A 14,398-nucleotide genomic window follows, 5' to 3' on the forward strand; every position below is an offset into this window, starting at 1 on the left:
AAAACCCAAAAACCAAAATCAAAACAAAAGCAGTCCCCCAAACAACCAATCAAGCAAAAAACACAGTCCCAACTCACCTGGGGCGTATGCAGAAGGAGGAAGGATGCAATAGACTCTATAGAGTTGTCCTCTAACCTCCACGTGTGTCCCATGGCATGTGTGCATGCCCCAAATGAGACATGAAAATGAATAAATTTAAATTTTATTCACTATGACATTAATCACATCCAAAAACCCTTTATGAGAAATCTAGTGTTTGACCAGGTTGGCCTAGAACATCTATCATAGCACTATATCCTTATGCCTATATACAGGGACTGGCTTCATCTGTAGGCACTTATATGCTGGTGTATTCGTAGGCTTGGATATGAGGCTCCATGACAGCGGTTCTAACCCTCCAGGCCCATCCAGATGCAGATCAACTAAATTTAAATTTAAATCTGACGTAGTTCAAAGTTTGAATTCTTCCTGTTGCCCACACACGAGAAAGAGTGAGTAGAGTTGGAGGTAGGAAGTGAAGAAAGAGAAAGAAAAAACAGTTACAAGAGATTGAAGCAGATTGGGAGAGGATAGCGCAGAGCTGTGCTCAGGGTCCAGTCACCGGAGAGGAGAGGAGAGAGCAGCCTTCCTTAGCTAGCCTGCGTCTCCATTTTCTTTCTCTGGGACCCTCTGTCTGTCTTCTCACCAAGTCAGAAAGGATACAGTGTCAAGCTCTCAAATGCACCCCAGTTTTACCCCTGTGTGGGGGACATTAGATGCTTTCTGGGCCAGAACTGAGCAGAGCAAGAAAGGCTTCTGGCGTAGGAGTGCCTCCTACAGGCGGCTGTGCACAGAGCATCCTACAAGCATCGCAGTGGCCATGCCCTGCGCAAGACCTGTGATCTCTTGGAAGCGCTGACTCATTTTTTCCCAGTGCTCATGCGGGTCAGGTGGGGCAGCCAGTTCCTTGTGACTCTGGGGCTTATGTCCTTGCCAACAATGGTGCCCGAAGGCTGGGGAGAGGGAAGGATAGAAGTGAGGCCAGCTGGCATCACAGTTGTGGGGAGAAGCCGATCCTGTCTTCTGCCTGTGATGCAGGCTCATAGTCCCAAGCCTTCACCAACACACCCACCCACTCATCCTTGACCACCTCTTAGATTTTGCGATGTGCGGTTAAATCAGCGTGGTTCTCCATTCCATAGCACACCCAAGCGGTGAAGTGGGATGGACAAGGGAAGAAAACGGACAACGGTAGGTTACAGGGTAGAGGCGTAACTGTTAGAAGGGATGTCGATGTGTTGTGTGGGCAGCTGGGAGAAAGAAAGGATCCTGACTCGGATGAAGGAGTGGGTGGTGGTGCCCCTGAAGAGGCAGGCATAGTATTTTTTGTGCTATAGATTTATTGGGTTTTATCGACTTGATACTTTTTCTTTTTCTGAAAAAGTTACCCTATTTCATGAGGCACCAGGAGGTTAAGAATGCATATATAAATATTCTATTTGCCTCATAAACTCCTATTACCTTCCGACCATTCTATATGCTATTTCCTTTTCCATCACTCACATTGTGCCAGGAGCTTAGGAACACCGTGTATGTGTGTGTGTGTGTGTGTGTGTGTGTGTGTGTGTGTGTGTGTGGCTTGAGCCCACCCATAGGTTGGCCCAGGTATGCTTCGTCATGCTCGTCCACAGAGAAGTCATGGTCTCCTTAGGATGATGGAGTGGCAAAGCTGAAGAGCTAGAGACCACTGGGACCCCCTGTCATCCCTGAGTCTTTCCTTTTCCATCAGTTAGTCAACATGCGTGGTGGCCTATTGAAGTGTCCAAAGGTGTCTCACTAGTATCCAGGGGATCTGCCCACCGGGATGCCTAAGATCACAGTAAAGAAATCCACCGATCCCACATTGTAGAGAAGTATGAAAATGATTCAGGGAGTGAGTGGGCCTGCCAGTGTCAGGCCTTCGCTGTGTGGTGAGGATGGGGCCCACTGGGCTTCAGGCCTAGGGATGGCTTACCTCCCCAGCACAGGGGTCCGGCCCACTGTCAGCAGCCAGAACTAGTTGGTGAGATAGGTCTTACTCAATAGCCCTGCTTGGCCCGAGACTTACTGTATAGAAGACAAGGCTGGCCTCAAACTCAGAAACGCACATACCTCTGTCTCCAAATGACACAAAATCCCATTGAGATCTGCATAGCTCATTTCTCAAGCAGTTACATTCTTCCTACTTCTGATGGACCCCAGAGCCACATCCTGCTTATGTGGCCTTGATTTCTGGGCAGCTAAGACCCCCCAAGCTGAAGGCTTCCAGAGCAACCTGACTGGGAGAGAGTAAGCCTCTGGATAGCAGGAGCACCTCCCACCAAGAGACCTTCCCCAAGACCTGATGCTCTTGTTCCCAGTTCCCGCATTGCTACTTTGTAACAACCGTGTTTGTCCTCAGCATCCTGGGAAATGCAGAGCCGCAACTCCTTGTGCCCTGGAGCTTTTAGAGACCTGCAAACCCTCACGCCTATCTTCGTGTTTTTATTCCATGCTTATTTTTCCTCACCACCAAGCTCGCTGCAATGTGCACTCACATCAGAGACATGTCTCCCAGCTTCTCAGACAGCCTTCTGGCCTTGGCCCTTCTTTTTGCTATCTTACAGAACTTTGACCAGCCAACAAGGGGGTGTGCCTACAGGCAGCATCCATGTCTAATGGTGTCCGACATGACATGTTCATGTAGGTTTCTGCTTGGCAACAGGCATCTTGTTTAGGAGTAGTCTCTCCAGTTCCCCAGTGACACTTTGTCTGCATCTCCAGGGACATCTTACCCTCAAAACAATACACACAAATAATAGCAATAGTGATGATGATGGTGGTGGTGATTATGATGATGATAGTAAACCTTAAAGTAGGCATATATACCTACTATATTAGACAACAGCACTCAACTCTCTCTCTCTCTCTCTCTCTCTGTGTGTGTGTGTGTGTGTGTGTGTGTGTGTGTGTGTGTACACAAGGCCTTGCTTTTCCCTGCAGATTTTATAGGTGAGGAGAATTTATGGTATAACAAATATTTAAATCCTAGAAACATGTATGCTTTTTTAGCAATTCTGGAAACACCTAAACTAAGGGAAATCTCCAATCATATCAATTCCTAAAGACTGACTGACTTTCATGTTTCAAAATAGAGAATGGTGCTTTATGATGTCACTAAAGCCTGTAACACTCACTGTTATCTTTATTTGATACAAACCCAGCAGCTGGGTTGGGTATGGCTATGCACAGTTAGATACGCTATGAACTGAGGCTAGTGGGTCCTACTCGCTGTATATAAAGCACTTAGTACAAAGCTTTGAATGAGCAGGGTCCCGGTGTTTTCTGCTAACTAATAAAAAGTTGATTGCCTAGACTGGAGAGCTGTTGGCTCCCATACCTGCAATGCTAGCAATGGTCACAAGAGGGCAGTGTTAGAACATGAAAACCAGGAACTGCAGCCCAGTATTTTGAAACTGCAGGAGTTTAAATTTTGTTCAGCCATTTCACTGGAGCAGAGATTCTGGGCTGCACTTGGCCTTGGTCTCCACTTCATTCCACCCCCTCATCTGTCATTGTGCCATTATCTGGCAATTTTTACTCTGGTTTTGAAAAAAAGACCTCTTGCTGTTTTTCTCTCTAAGGTCAAATAGAAAACCTTTAGTCATCCCTGCCTTTGCTTTTACAACACAGATGCCTTTGTTCATTGCAGTTTTGATTATTAAATTTGAAGTACAGCTCTCTCTCCCTTTCTCCCCACCCTCCTTCCCTCCCTCTCTCCCTCTTTCGCTCCCCCCCCTCTGTGTGTTTCCTTCCCTCCCTCCCTCCCTCTCCCCCGCTTCCTCTCCCTGATTCTTTCACTTGGCCACACACTCTGTTCGCTTTCCTTTCAGTGACATCACCATTTTTGGGAGACACTACTTGAACACATTTCTGAACAGTTTTACGAAGCCCAGAAAACGTAAAAGGTGGCAAGCTGGTTGCAGATGGTGTCACTGCTGACTCCCGCCGGAGCTCTGGCTGGGGCTGAGCTATTCATTAGGAATGGATATTTAGTTGACTTGGCATTCTGCACAACTCACCCTACATGTAGTTTTGTTGTTGAGTATTCTTTGTCCGGGTGACACAGTGCTGGCCAGTTCAGCTCTGCACTGGTTAGAAATGCCCGTGCCAGGCCGTGCTCTGCAAGCCAGCCCCAGCGAGCTTGCCTGATGTCCATCGGCTGCCCGACAAGCCGATTCCAGGGACACGCTCTGAAAGGAACCGGCCTTGCCGTTGCCGCTTGCCAGAAAACACATTTGACTTAGAAGTATCTTGCCTTCCTGCTTGGCAGTAAATCCTTTTGACACACGTGCAGTTGGATGCCTTGACAGACTCTGAAATTGGGTTCCATTTGATTTGATTACTTAAAAACGCTTAGAGAACTCAATAAATTCCAGGAGCAAATTCAAGCTCAGGAAGCAAAATGCAAGAGCTTTGAAACCTAGTGGCAAGTATAGGCTGGAAATGAACCCTGTAAAAACATCAGCTTTTAAAGAACTTATGCTTCTGAGTCTACCTATACACGTAAAGATAACCTAACACAAATAAGATTGTTAACTCTTGACTCAATGACACAGAAATGAATAAATTCTGAATAGCTAACAGGTCTGATAACTCTTCAGAATCACAGGATAATTTTTCATTTTCCATGAGTTCATCACAGACACAGCTCATGTCCCCAGATCATCTGCGCAGGCCAGGTTTCAGTGGACCATGATCGTACATTGTGACATGTAACCCTGGCCTTCTTACCACCGTGACCACTTCACAGTGTCCGTATGAACACATGTGAGACAGCTCTGGCGAGAATGTCTGCTTTAAGATGTGAGAACGCCACAATGCAGATGCACAAAGCAGATAAATTAAGAGGTGATTAGTCGCAGTACAAAAGGATTCTTTGATTTACAGCAGGATTGTCAGGAGGGTTTCTTTGAATACAAGCTCCCCCAGAGAGCTCAAGTGTTTTGCAGATCATTCAAACCACTTGACATCCAGACTGGGGGACAGAGAAACTTGGAATTTAAGTGTTGAAAGCCATCATTAGATGAAGCTTAATACAACACGACTATAGAGGTTCTCTGTTGTTTAAATAAAGGCAAAAATATAATTTGCTTTTTAGAAGTGTAGAAAACCTATACATGCGTGGCGATGTGACTGAGTTAGGAATTATATTGTATTATTTTTTATCTATTTAATTCTGGCAAGCTGACTCAGCCAGTAAAGGTGACTGCCACCAAGCCTGGTGACTTCAGTTCAAGTCCTGAAGCCCACACGCTAGAAAAAGAGAACCAACTCTTATAATTTCTCACAATGACCTCGTCGGGCATGCTATGGTATATGTATCACGGTAGCTTTCCCCCCCAATACAGAAATGTTTAAGATGTGTTCTGCTATTAATCTTTTTTAAACATTTATTTATTTATTTAATGTATACAAGTGATCTATCTGCATGTACACCTGCATGCCAGAAGAGATCATGAGGTCCCTTTATAGATGGTCATGAACCACCATGTGCTTGCTGGGAACTGAACTCAGGAACTCAGCCAGTGCTCTTAACTGTTGAGCCATCTCTCCAGCTGCTGATCTTGTTAAAGGCATTGTGACCATTTCACAGAGGTCTGAGAGGAGCCAAAGCCATGGAGGCAGTGTAATCTAGATCTGCCAAGGTTCAGGCCCCTTCCACATCAGCTCTGCCTGACTCTTGTCTCTGTGTGGACCTCCTTTGCCTCTTGTTTGGTGCCTGTCACCACAGGCTGGTTGGCATCCTTTGGTTTGGTCCCAGCATCTAAGATGGCTGTAGTTTTGTGTGGCAAAGACTCAGGCAGGTTTAGAAACTGGTACATGCAGACTGAGGTATACATGTGGACAGGGACTGTGTGGAATAATTGTATGCCAACTTGACACGGGCTGCAGTCGCCTGATAGGAGAGAACTCTGGAGTAAAAGCCTCATAAGATGGGGCTGTAGACAGCCTGTAGGGCATTTTCTTAATTAGTGATTCATGTCCGGAGGACCCAGCCAGTTCTGAGCGGGATCACTCCTGGGCTGGTGGTCCTGGGTTTTATAAGAAAGCAGGCTGAACAAGCCATTAGGAGCAAGTCAGTGAGCAGCAGCCCTCCATGGCCTCTGCAACAGCTCCTGCCCTGTTTGAGTTCCTGCCATGATTGGTTTCCATGATGAATGGTTATAAGGATTTTATGAGTGAAAGACAGCCTTTTCTTCCCAAGTTGCTTTGGGCTGTAGTGTTTTATCAAAGCGTTAACAGCCCTAGGTAAGTCAGGGAGTCAGAAGGCAGGCCCAGCGGGGAGCTGGACTCTACCCAGGTTCACTCGGAACTTTCCCCACAGAATGACTACCTGAGAGCCCTCGGTCTACAGATGTATTGTCAAATAATGCATCGGCAGGAACAGGAAGTCTGCAGCGAGGTAAAGAGACTGAGTAGTTTCTAGTCTCAGTTCTCCCTCTGCCTGTTTTGGATAAGATACTGAGCATCTTAGAGTCTGAATCTGTCTAACTTCTGAGACAGCGATAACAATGATGATAGTGCGGACCACTGTAATAACAGTCCTAACCTCAAAAATCCTACAGGCTTCAAATTCTGAAACTTTTGAGTGCTAGGAATGGAATTTTCTACGTCTGATCCGATATGACAGGTAATTCAGACACAGTTCAGGGAATGGAGTGATCACTTGGTCGATAAAATACCTGCCAGAGAAGCACTAGGACTGAGTTCAGCTCTCCAGTCCCCCAGGCATGGCCACACCATTGGTAGGTTCCAGGAACTGGGAGGGATGGAGGCAGGTGGGTCCCAGGAGATGGCTAGCCAGCCAGCCTAGCCAGTTGGTGAGTGCTGAAATCAGTGAGAGGCCCTGTCTCAAAGGATCCTGTCTCTGGTCTCCACGTGTGCACACACATGTATATACAAAACACAGCTTAGTGTGTGTACACATTTGTTTGGAATATTGCATGAAGTTATTTTCAGAATGTGCATAAGGAAATGTGACATAGAAGTGATTGTGTGTTTAGAGAGAGGTTCCTCCTGCAAAGTATCTCCCGATTTTGTGTGTGTGTGTGTGTGTGTGTGTGTGTGTAATGCAAATATCCCACAGTCTTAAAAAATGGAAACTCTTCTGATCCCAGGCATCTCGCTCAGCCTCTGTCATCAATCGGAACACCCAGGAGAGATTAAGCGTTTGTTTCTAGTCATGCTGTGTTCAAATAACACGGGCCAAAGAGACATCACGATCAGAACGGTACTGCGTCATGGGACAGCATTCCACTTCCATCCATGCAGAGGTCTTGTCCTGGGGATCTTACGCCACCTTCTGGCCTTCCAGGGCACTGCACTCTTTAGTTTTCAAACCTTTAGTTTGAAAGGTCCTCAAAGCTAATACACACCAGGGTATTTGCTCACCGCTGTTCCTGTTCCCAAGAAGGTCTGACTGCATTCTTCATTCTCTGTGGCACTGAAAACACGTTTCCCCCCCTCATTTGCCCTTAGTGAGCAATCTGCAGGCCAACAGAATAGACAGACACTGTTGTCAAGATTCCCTGTGCGATAAGCATGGCAATATGAGCCTACCTGTAGCCCATGAACAGGCTTTAAAGAAATGTCATGTCACATGTAGAGACAGACATGTTCAGTGACAGGCAGAGATGTTCAAGCTTTGAATTTTGACCTGTGAAAATCTAGAGAGACAGTAGTATGGATGCCGGGGAACTGTCTCTTTTAGATTCTCCCACATTTATCTTGCCTTTCAACCTGTGTGCTGAGTAATCTATTAATCCCAACGCTTAGGAGAAAGTTCGGATGTGATTTATTTGATAATTTTTCCCTAAGCCCATAGGAAACTCAAATTCCAATGTCGGTTAGTCTTTAGAAAATACAGATAGTTTCTGATCCCTTCCATTTCCCTGTGCTCAATTATCTCAGTGCTTAACCAAGACCTCCCGGATTCCAATTCCTAAGGAAATTTGTTCTTAAAAAGTATTCTGAACCTCGTGCAACTGAAGTTTGAAGCTTCTGACAAGGAGGAGAGGGTTCCCAGCCTGAAGTTCAGGATGAGAACGTGTGTTAGTTTGGATGCGGTGCTGGGTGGAATCCAGACCCTTGTGCATGCTAGGCAGGTGCTATACTGCTGGTACTGTCACACGTGGCTCTTGTCTTTAAATTTGACTGGTGCAAACATGAAGAAGAAGACTTGGGAAGGACTGATCACACACTCACTTCTGGTGACAGTGTGGATCCTCGGGATGGAGTTGGGCACGTGAGCAATGGACTGTGGCTGGGTGGCTGTTACTGTGGACTGGTCCAAGCAGTGCAGGTGGCAGGATCACCACAACCGAGTTTTGGACATGACCAGGCCTGACTCTGTGTACCCCGTGGTGATAAAGCTACAGCAGTTAGGAAGGGAAGATGCCTGATGAATCTGTAAGCATCAGCTAGTTCTTATACAACGGAGGGCTTCACAACCCTCTTGCTGCATCCTCCCGAAGGGTCCCTGGTAACTATTACAAAGTCTCTGCAGTAGTGGGGAGGTGGTGGCCTTTAATCTCAGCACTTGGGAGGCAGAGGCAGGCAGATCTCTGAGTTAGAGGCTAGCCTGGTCTACAGAGGGAGTTTCAGGGCAGGCAGGACAACACAGAGAAACCCTGTCTTGAAAACAAAACAAACTCTCAACACTGGAAAGTATATATTAGGCAAAAGAATTGGTTCTCAAGTTAAACTGACAGAAGAGTGCAGTATTCTAGTGAGATCCTTTGGGGAGCCCTCTGCTTTAGGGAACCTGTGGAGGCCTGTGGTTTGTCACCACCCATCTCATGTGTCTACCAGAATTAGAAAGTTATCTACCAAGGTCCCGAGTACTGATAACTTCAGTTCTGGATATGCTTTTTGAATGAATTTGTTTGCGGATGTCCCTCTAGGGACTTTATCCGTGGCTGTTCTTAGATTTCTCCCGGATCTCCCCCCCCCTTTTCTGAAATATTATTGATTTTTATTTTCCTGAACATAATTTTAGAGGGTAATATCTTAGCAGAAGCAATTTGCCATGGTTCAAGGAGCTGGATTCTTGTGCTCATTCGTCTCAGTAATGCGATTGCAGAGTCACTAACTGGATCTTAATAACATTTGCCAATGATTGGGTATTAGATGCATGAAAGGAAAAGGGTGACTTCTAACTGGGGGCTCACCCTAGTGTAGCTCCTTAGTTTACAATGCCCGAAGAATTAATCTGCAGATGATTTGCAGTGGCTATCTGCTTTGTTTGAAAGCAGTTAGAATTAAATGTAAACATTCTCGCCAGTGTTGCATGTAGAGAGGAATTGGTTTCCACTCCTTCTTAAGTGACTGTCTTGATCACAGTTTACAGTCAGCTTCTCACCCTTTCTCCAGCATGTTTTTCCTCCGTTGTGGCTGCAGGAGGCAGCATGATCTAAAAAGTTTGGCATCTCTAGTCAGAAAGGCTTAGAACCTGGCGCTATGGTCCCTTTAATGCCTGAACCGAGGCCTCCGGGAACTCAGGGCTTGGCTCTTTGGTTTTTGCAGATACAGTAGCAGCCCTGTTCCAATTTGCTAAATATTGTGATCATTCTTTCTCACTAAAAAGATGATTGCTATTAGCATTATTCAGAGCATCTAGAAACATCCTCGTGATCCCAGTACGAGAATGGACGAGTAAATAAATGGTAACCCGGCCACAGAATGCAAAACTACTTACCTCCAAGAGGAAGAACACCCACTGAGCTGTGTGAGAACATGGGCTACTCAAGAGATATTACATTGGTCCAGAAAAAGCCAAACACAGATTAATTCCTACTGTCTGTCTCTTTCTATGTAGCGTTCCCTTACAGGCGCAAATGGAATCAGTGTGGCGATTCCCTCTGACGGGAGCATCTTTACTGGATAGGGGATGCAGAAAAACTTTAGGGGTGAAAGATAGGGGGTGTAAGACTTGATTTGGTATCATTTACACCAGTGTGCATGTTTGCCAAAGTACGTTGAACGGCACAATGAAATTTCGTGTTTATTTTCATACAAATTATACTTCAATTTAAATAAAAGGCAAGTCTCTCATCCATTGCATATTTAATGTTCTAATGATTTTTTTGGGGGGGGGGCTTCTCAGGATGCGGTGACCATCTGCACTCTGGGAATTGGGACAGCCTTTGGAGAGTCCATTCTGGATAACACCCCTCGCCATGCAACCATCGTTACCAGGGAGAGCAGCGAACTTCTCCGCATTGAGCAGGAGGACTTCAAGGCACTATGGGAGGTGAGCCCCAGGCTTCCTGCCAGCTAATGCAGTTTCCAGTGAGAGAGAGAGAGAGAGAGAGAGAGAGAGAGAGAGAGAGAGAGAACTGCCTCGTGGGTAATGGCGTAACGGTCAAGCCTTAATGTGTGCTTTTCTGAGCTGCTGGATGGAATTTAATTTTCAAAACTTGTTTTTGAAATGAGTGAGTGAAGAAGCCATTTTGACATAAGACATCCATTTTTTTGTTGTTGTTGCTAATTTTGTGCTTGCTCGATTTTCTGTGACTTGACATACCTTATAATTATTTCCTGAATGACCATAGAGTGTTGTATGAATTTTCTCTTTCCTATTCCACAGATGTATTCTTAACCAGGGAACAAAATACTTTGACATTTTCTTCTGCGTTTTAAAAATCATTATTGACACATTCCCCGAGAAAGTAGAATGAATGGGGTTAACATCTGGCTCATTTAAATGCTTTTAAAAAATGATGTGCTCTGTAATAAGGTACGGAAAACGGGGGGGGGGGGGGCTGTAAAGATGTTTGGTTACTTGCCAACTTCAGAACGCATAGGTGGCCCAGCAGTAGATGGATGCCGCTGGTCTTGTTGGCGCTTGCATTTACTGATGCTTACCAGCATCCCTTGGGGCACAACGCTCATTTACAGGAAGTGTGAGAATCCATCATCTTATTTGCAGTCAGTGGCAGATAGAGCGAGCACTCATAAAGGCCCGGCCGGGCCTCGAATCTTTTATGCTGTCCTTCCCTTTCAGCTCCTATAGCTTTGGATTTTAACCTGTGGTGGCTCCTTGTCTTTGTCCCTGGCTCAGTATGTCCAGGAGTTAACCCATCGAGTCGGCAGGCTTCAGCACTTGTTCCAGTGTGGCTAAGATTTCAAACTTGATCTAAAGAAGAATTTTGTATAATCAAATCGTTTCCTCCAGAGCCAAACAAATGACTGATGCTTTGGGGGAGCCAGCCTGCAGGTGAATGAGCAATGATACTCTGCTGTAAAAGTCAGCCAACGCTTTGGAAGGCCTTGCTGGTGAGGCCCGCTACTTTTATTCTTGGCGGCCGTGAATAAATTGTGGGGTTGCTTGTTTGAAATGTTTCTCTTAGAAAATATTAAAGAGCTCCAACTGCTCTATAAAGTTCAGAGACAAAGCTCCTTTTTTTTTTTTTTTTTTTTTTTTTTTAGAAAGGAAAAAAAAAGTGAAAGTCAGTTTATGTGAGGTGTGTGGGCAAAGGTATTCTGTCAATCAGACGGAGCCAGGCTTGAGGCAAATAAGCCTTTTGGGGGGTTGCCTTTCATTTTAAAGAGTAAACCGAAAAGTCTTTTCCATAATGAGAGTTTGGGAAACTGACTTAAGAAAGGAAGCCATTCCTAAAGGTACCGTGCTCCACTGTAGCCGCTCCGTCCGTGGCCAGTCATTTATCAGCCTGATAGGGGAGCTTTGGTGAAACGCAGAAAAACATTCCTTTCAGTTAGAAGCCTGCAGTGCTCTGAAGGAAGTTCTTGAGAAGTTGCTGCCTACAAACATTAAAACAAGCTAGCAGACCGTTTTTTCAGACAAAGTAATAATAGAATGCGCACTTGCTTCCGGATGCATAGCCAGGCAGTCACTGCGCAGCTGCATTTGCCCCATCTTGCTTTTCTTCCGAGCCTCGTTAATGTTAATGAGACAGCATGTCACCTCATCCTGAGTATCCAGTTTGTATCTCAAGGAAATTAGTGTCCTGCTACAACCCATAATACTATCTCGTGCCTACGGAGTGAATAGTAGTACCCTAATGTCATAACCAGAGTCTATTTCATGGCTCCCCAGTTGTTCCAAATATATGTTTTATCGATGCAATTTTTATTTTTTTCCCCCAAACCAGGCTCAGGAAAAGATAAAACAAAGCACATGTTATACTCAATTGTTTTAATAAACTTGCCCTGCTTAGCTTTCTCTGCATCCCTCTCTCTTCCCTTCTCTTTCCACCCCCTTCTTGGTCTCCATCTCTCCTTCATTGGCTTCTTTACAAAGGCCCGGTCAGTTTTCTCTTGCCTGAGATTTGTCTGACTGTTTTCTCATGTTGTCTCTGCTGACGCCTCTACCCAGGTTTTCTATAAAGAGACCCCTCCCCTTCTTCTCTCAGCTGGTGGGGGTCCCTTTGGGTATCCCCCAACCCTGGCACTTCAAGTCTCAGAGAGGCTAGGCACTTCCTCTCCCGCTGAGGCCAGAAAAGCATCCCAGTTAGTAGAACGTGTCCTACAGGCAACAGCTTTTGGGATAGCCCCCATCCCAGTTGTTCAGGACCCACATGAAGGTCAAGCTGCAAATCTGCTACGTATGAATGGGGAGGTCTAGGTCCAGCCCATGTGTGTCCTTTGGTTGGTGGTTCAGTCTCTGAGAGCCCAAAGGGTTCAGGTTAGTTGGCTCTGTTGGTTTTCCTGTGGAGTTCCTATCTCCTTTGGGGCCTGCAATCCTTCCTCCATAAGAGTCCACAAGCGCTATTTGGCTGTGGGTGTCTGTGTCCATCTGAGTCAGCTGCTGCGTAGAGCCTCTCAGAGATCAACAGAATATCATTAATAGTGTTAGGGATTGGGGCTTGCCCATGGGATCGGTCTCAAGTTGGGCTAGTTGTTGGTTGGCCATTCCCTCAGTCTCTGCTCCCTCCCCCGTGCCTGCATTACTTGTAGACAGGATACATTTTGGGTTGAAAGTTTTGTAGGTGGGTTTGTGTCTCCACTGCTCTCCCGGGGTTCCTGCCTGGCTACAGGAGGTGGCCTCTTCAGGTTCCACATCTTCAATGTAGTGAGTCACAGCCAAGGTCACCCCCATTGATTCTTAGGCGCCTCCTTTATCCTGGGTCTTCGTGTAGTCCTGGTGATGCCTGCAACCTCCTCACCCTAGTCAGTTGAAGATTTCCATTCATTTTCATGGCCATCTGGCCATCTCTCCTGTCCTTCTACACACCTGATCCTCAGCCCCCATTGCTCCCCATCCTCCTCCCTCCCAGTTCCTTCCCTCCATCCGCCCTTTAGGACTATTTTATTCCCCATTCTAAGTGTGATTCTGGCTTCCTCGCTTGTGCCTTCCTCTTGTTTGGTTTCTTTGGGTCTGTGGGTATAGCGTGGTGCCTGTAGTTTATGGCTGACATCCACTTGTGAGTACATGCTGCGCTTGAGCTTTGGCGACTGGATTCCCTCACTCAGGATGATGTTCTCAGGTTCTATCTACTTGCCTGCAAAATTCACAGTGTCTTGGTTTTTAATATCTGAATAGTATCCCATTGTGGAGATATACCACCTTTTCTTTATCCATTCTTTAGTTGAGGGACATCTGAGTTGTTTCCAGCTTCTGGCTATTATGAATCAAGTTGCTATGAACATAGTGGAACAAGTGTCTTTGCAAAGTTAGACACCAACAACCCAAATAGTCCAACTTAAAAATGGGGTACAGAACTAAACAGAATTCTCAATAGAGGAATCTTGAATGACCGAGAAGCACTTAGAGAAATGTTCAAAGTCCTTAGTCACCAGGGAAATGCAAATCAAAACAACTATGAGGTTCTATTTTACACTCATCAGAATGACTAAGATCAAAAACACAAGAGACAGCACATACTGGCAAGGATATGGAGCAAGGAGAACACTCCTCCACTGCTGGTGGGAGAGCAAACCTGTACAACCTCTTTGGAAATCAATTTGGTGTTTTTTCAGAAAACTGGGAATAGTTCTACCTCAAGATCCAGCTATATCATCCCTGGGCAAATACCCCAAAGGGACAAAAATCTTTTTTTTTTAATTAGATATTTACTTTATTTACATTTCAAATGCTGTCCCTTTCCTGGTTTCCCCTCTGAAACCTCCCTGTCCCCTCCCCCTCCCCCCTGCTAACCAACCTGCCCACTCCTACTTCCTGGCCCTGGCATTTTCCTATACTGGGGCATAGAGCCTTCACAGGACCAAGGGCCTCTCCGCCCATTGATTACCGACTAGGCCATCCTCTGCTACATATGCAGCTGGAGCCTTGAGTCCCTCCATGTGTTCTCTTTGGTGATTTAGTCCCTGGGAGCTCTGGGGGGTACTGGTTAGTTCATATTGTTGTTCCTCCTAT

At 45.8% G+C, this 14,398-nt stretch overlaps 1 protein-coding gene across 3 annotated transcripts in view; it reads left to right on the plus strand.

Annotated features, from left to right (window-relative positions):
- The window catches only part of Rapgef4 (Rap guanine nucleotide exchange factor (GEF) 4), a 276,260-nt gene that overhangs the window by 53,722 nt on the left and 208,140 nt on the right, over window positions 1–14,398 (plus strand). For all 3 annotated transcript variants that reach the window (NM_001204165.1, NM_019688.2, NM_001204167.1), the window contains exon 4: window positions 10,166–10,312. In NM_001204165.1, coding sequence (NP_001191094.1) covers window positions 10,166–10,312 — 147 coding nt within the window. The remainder of the gene's footprint in view (window positions 1–10,165; window positions 10,313–14,398) is intronic.

The sequence above is a fragment of the Mus musculus genome, chromosome 2 (assembly GCF_000001635.26).
Source record: "Mus musculus strain C57BL/6J chromosome 2, GRCm38.p6 C57BL/6J".
NCBI classification, from domain to species: domain Eukaryota; kingdom Metazoa; phylum Chordata; class Mammalia; order Rodentia; family Muridae; genus Mus; species Mus musculus.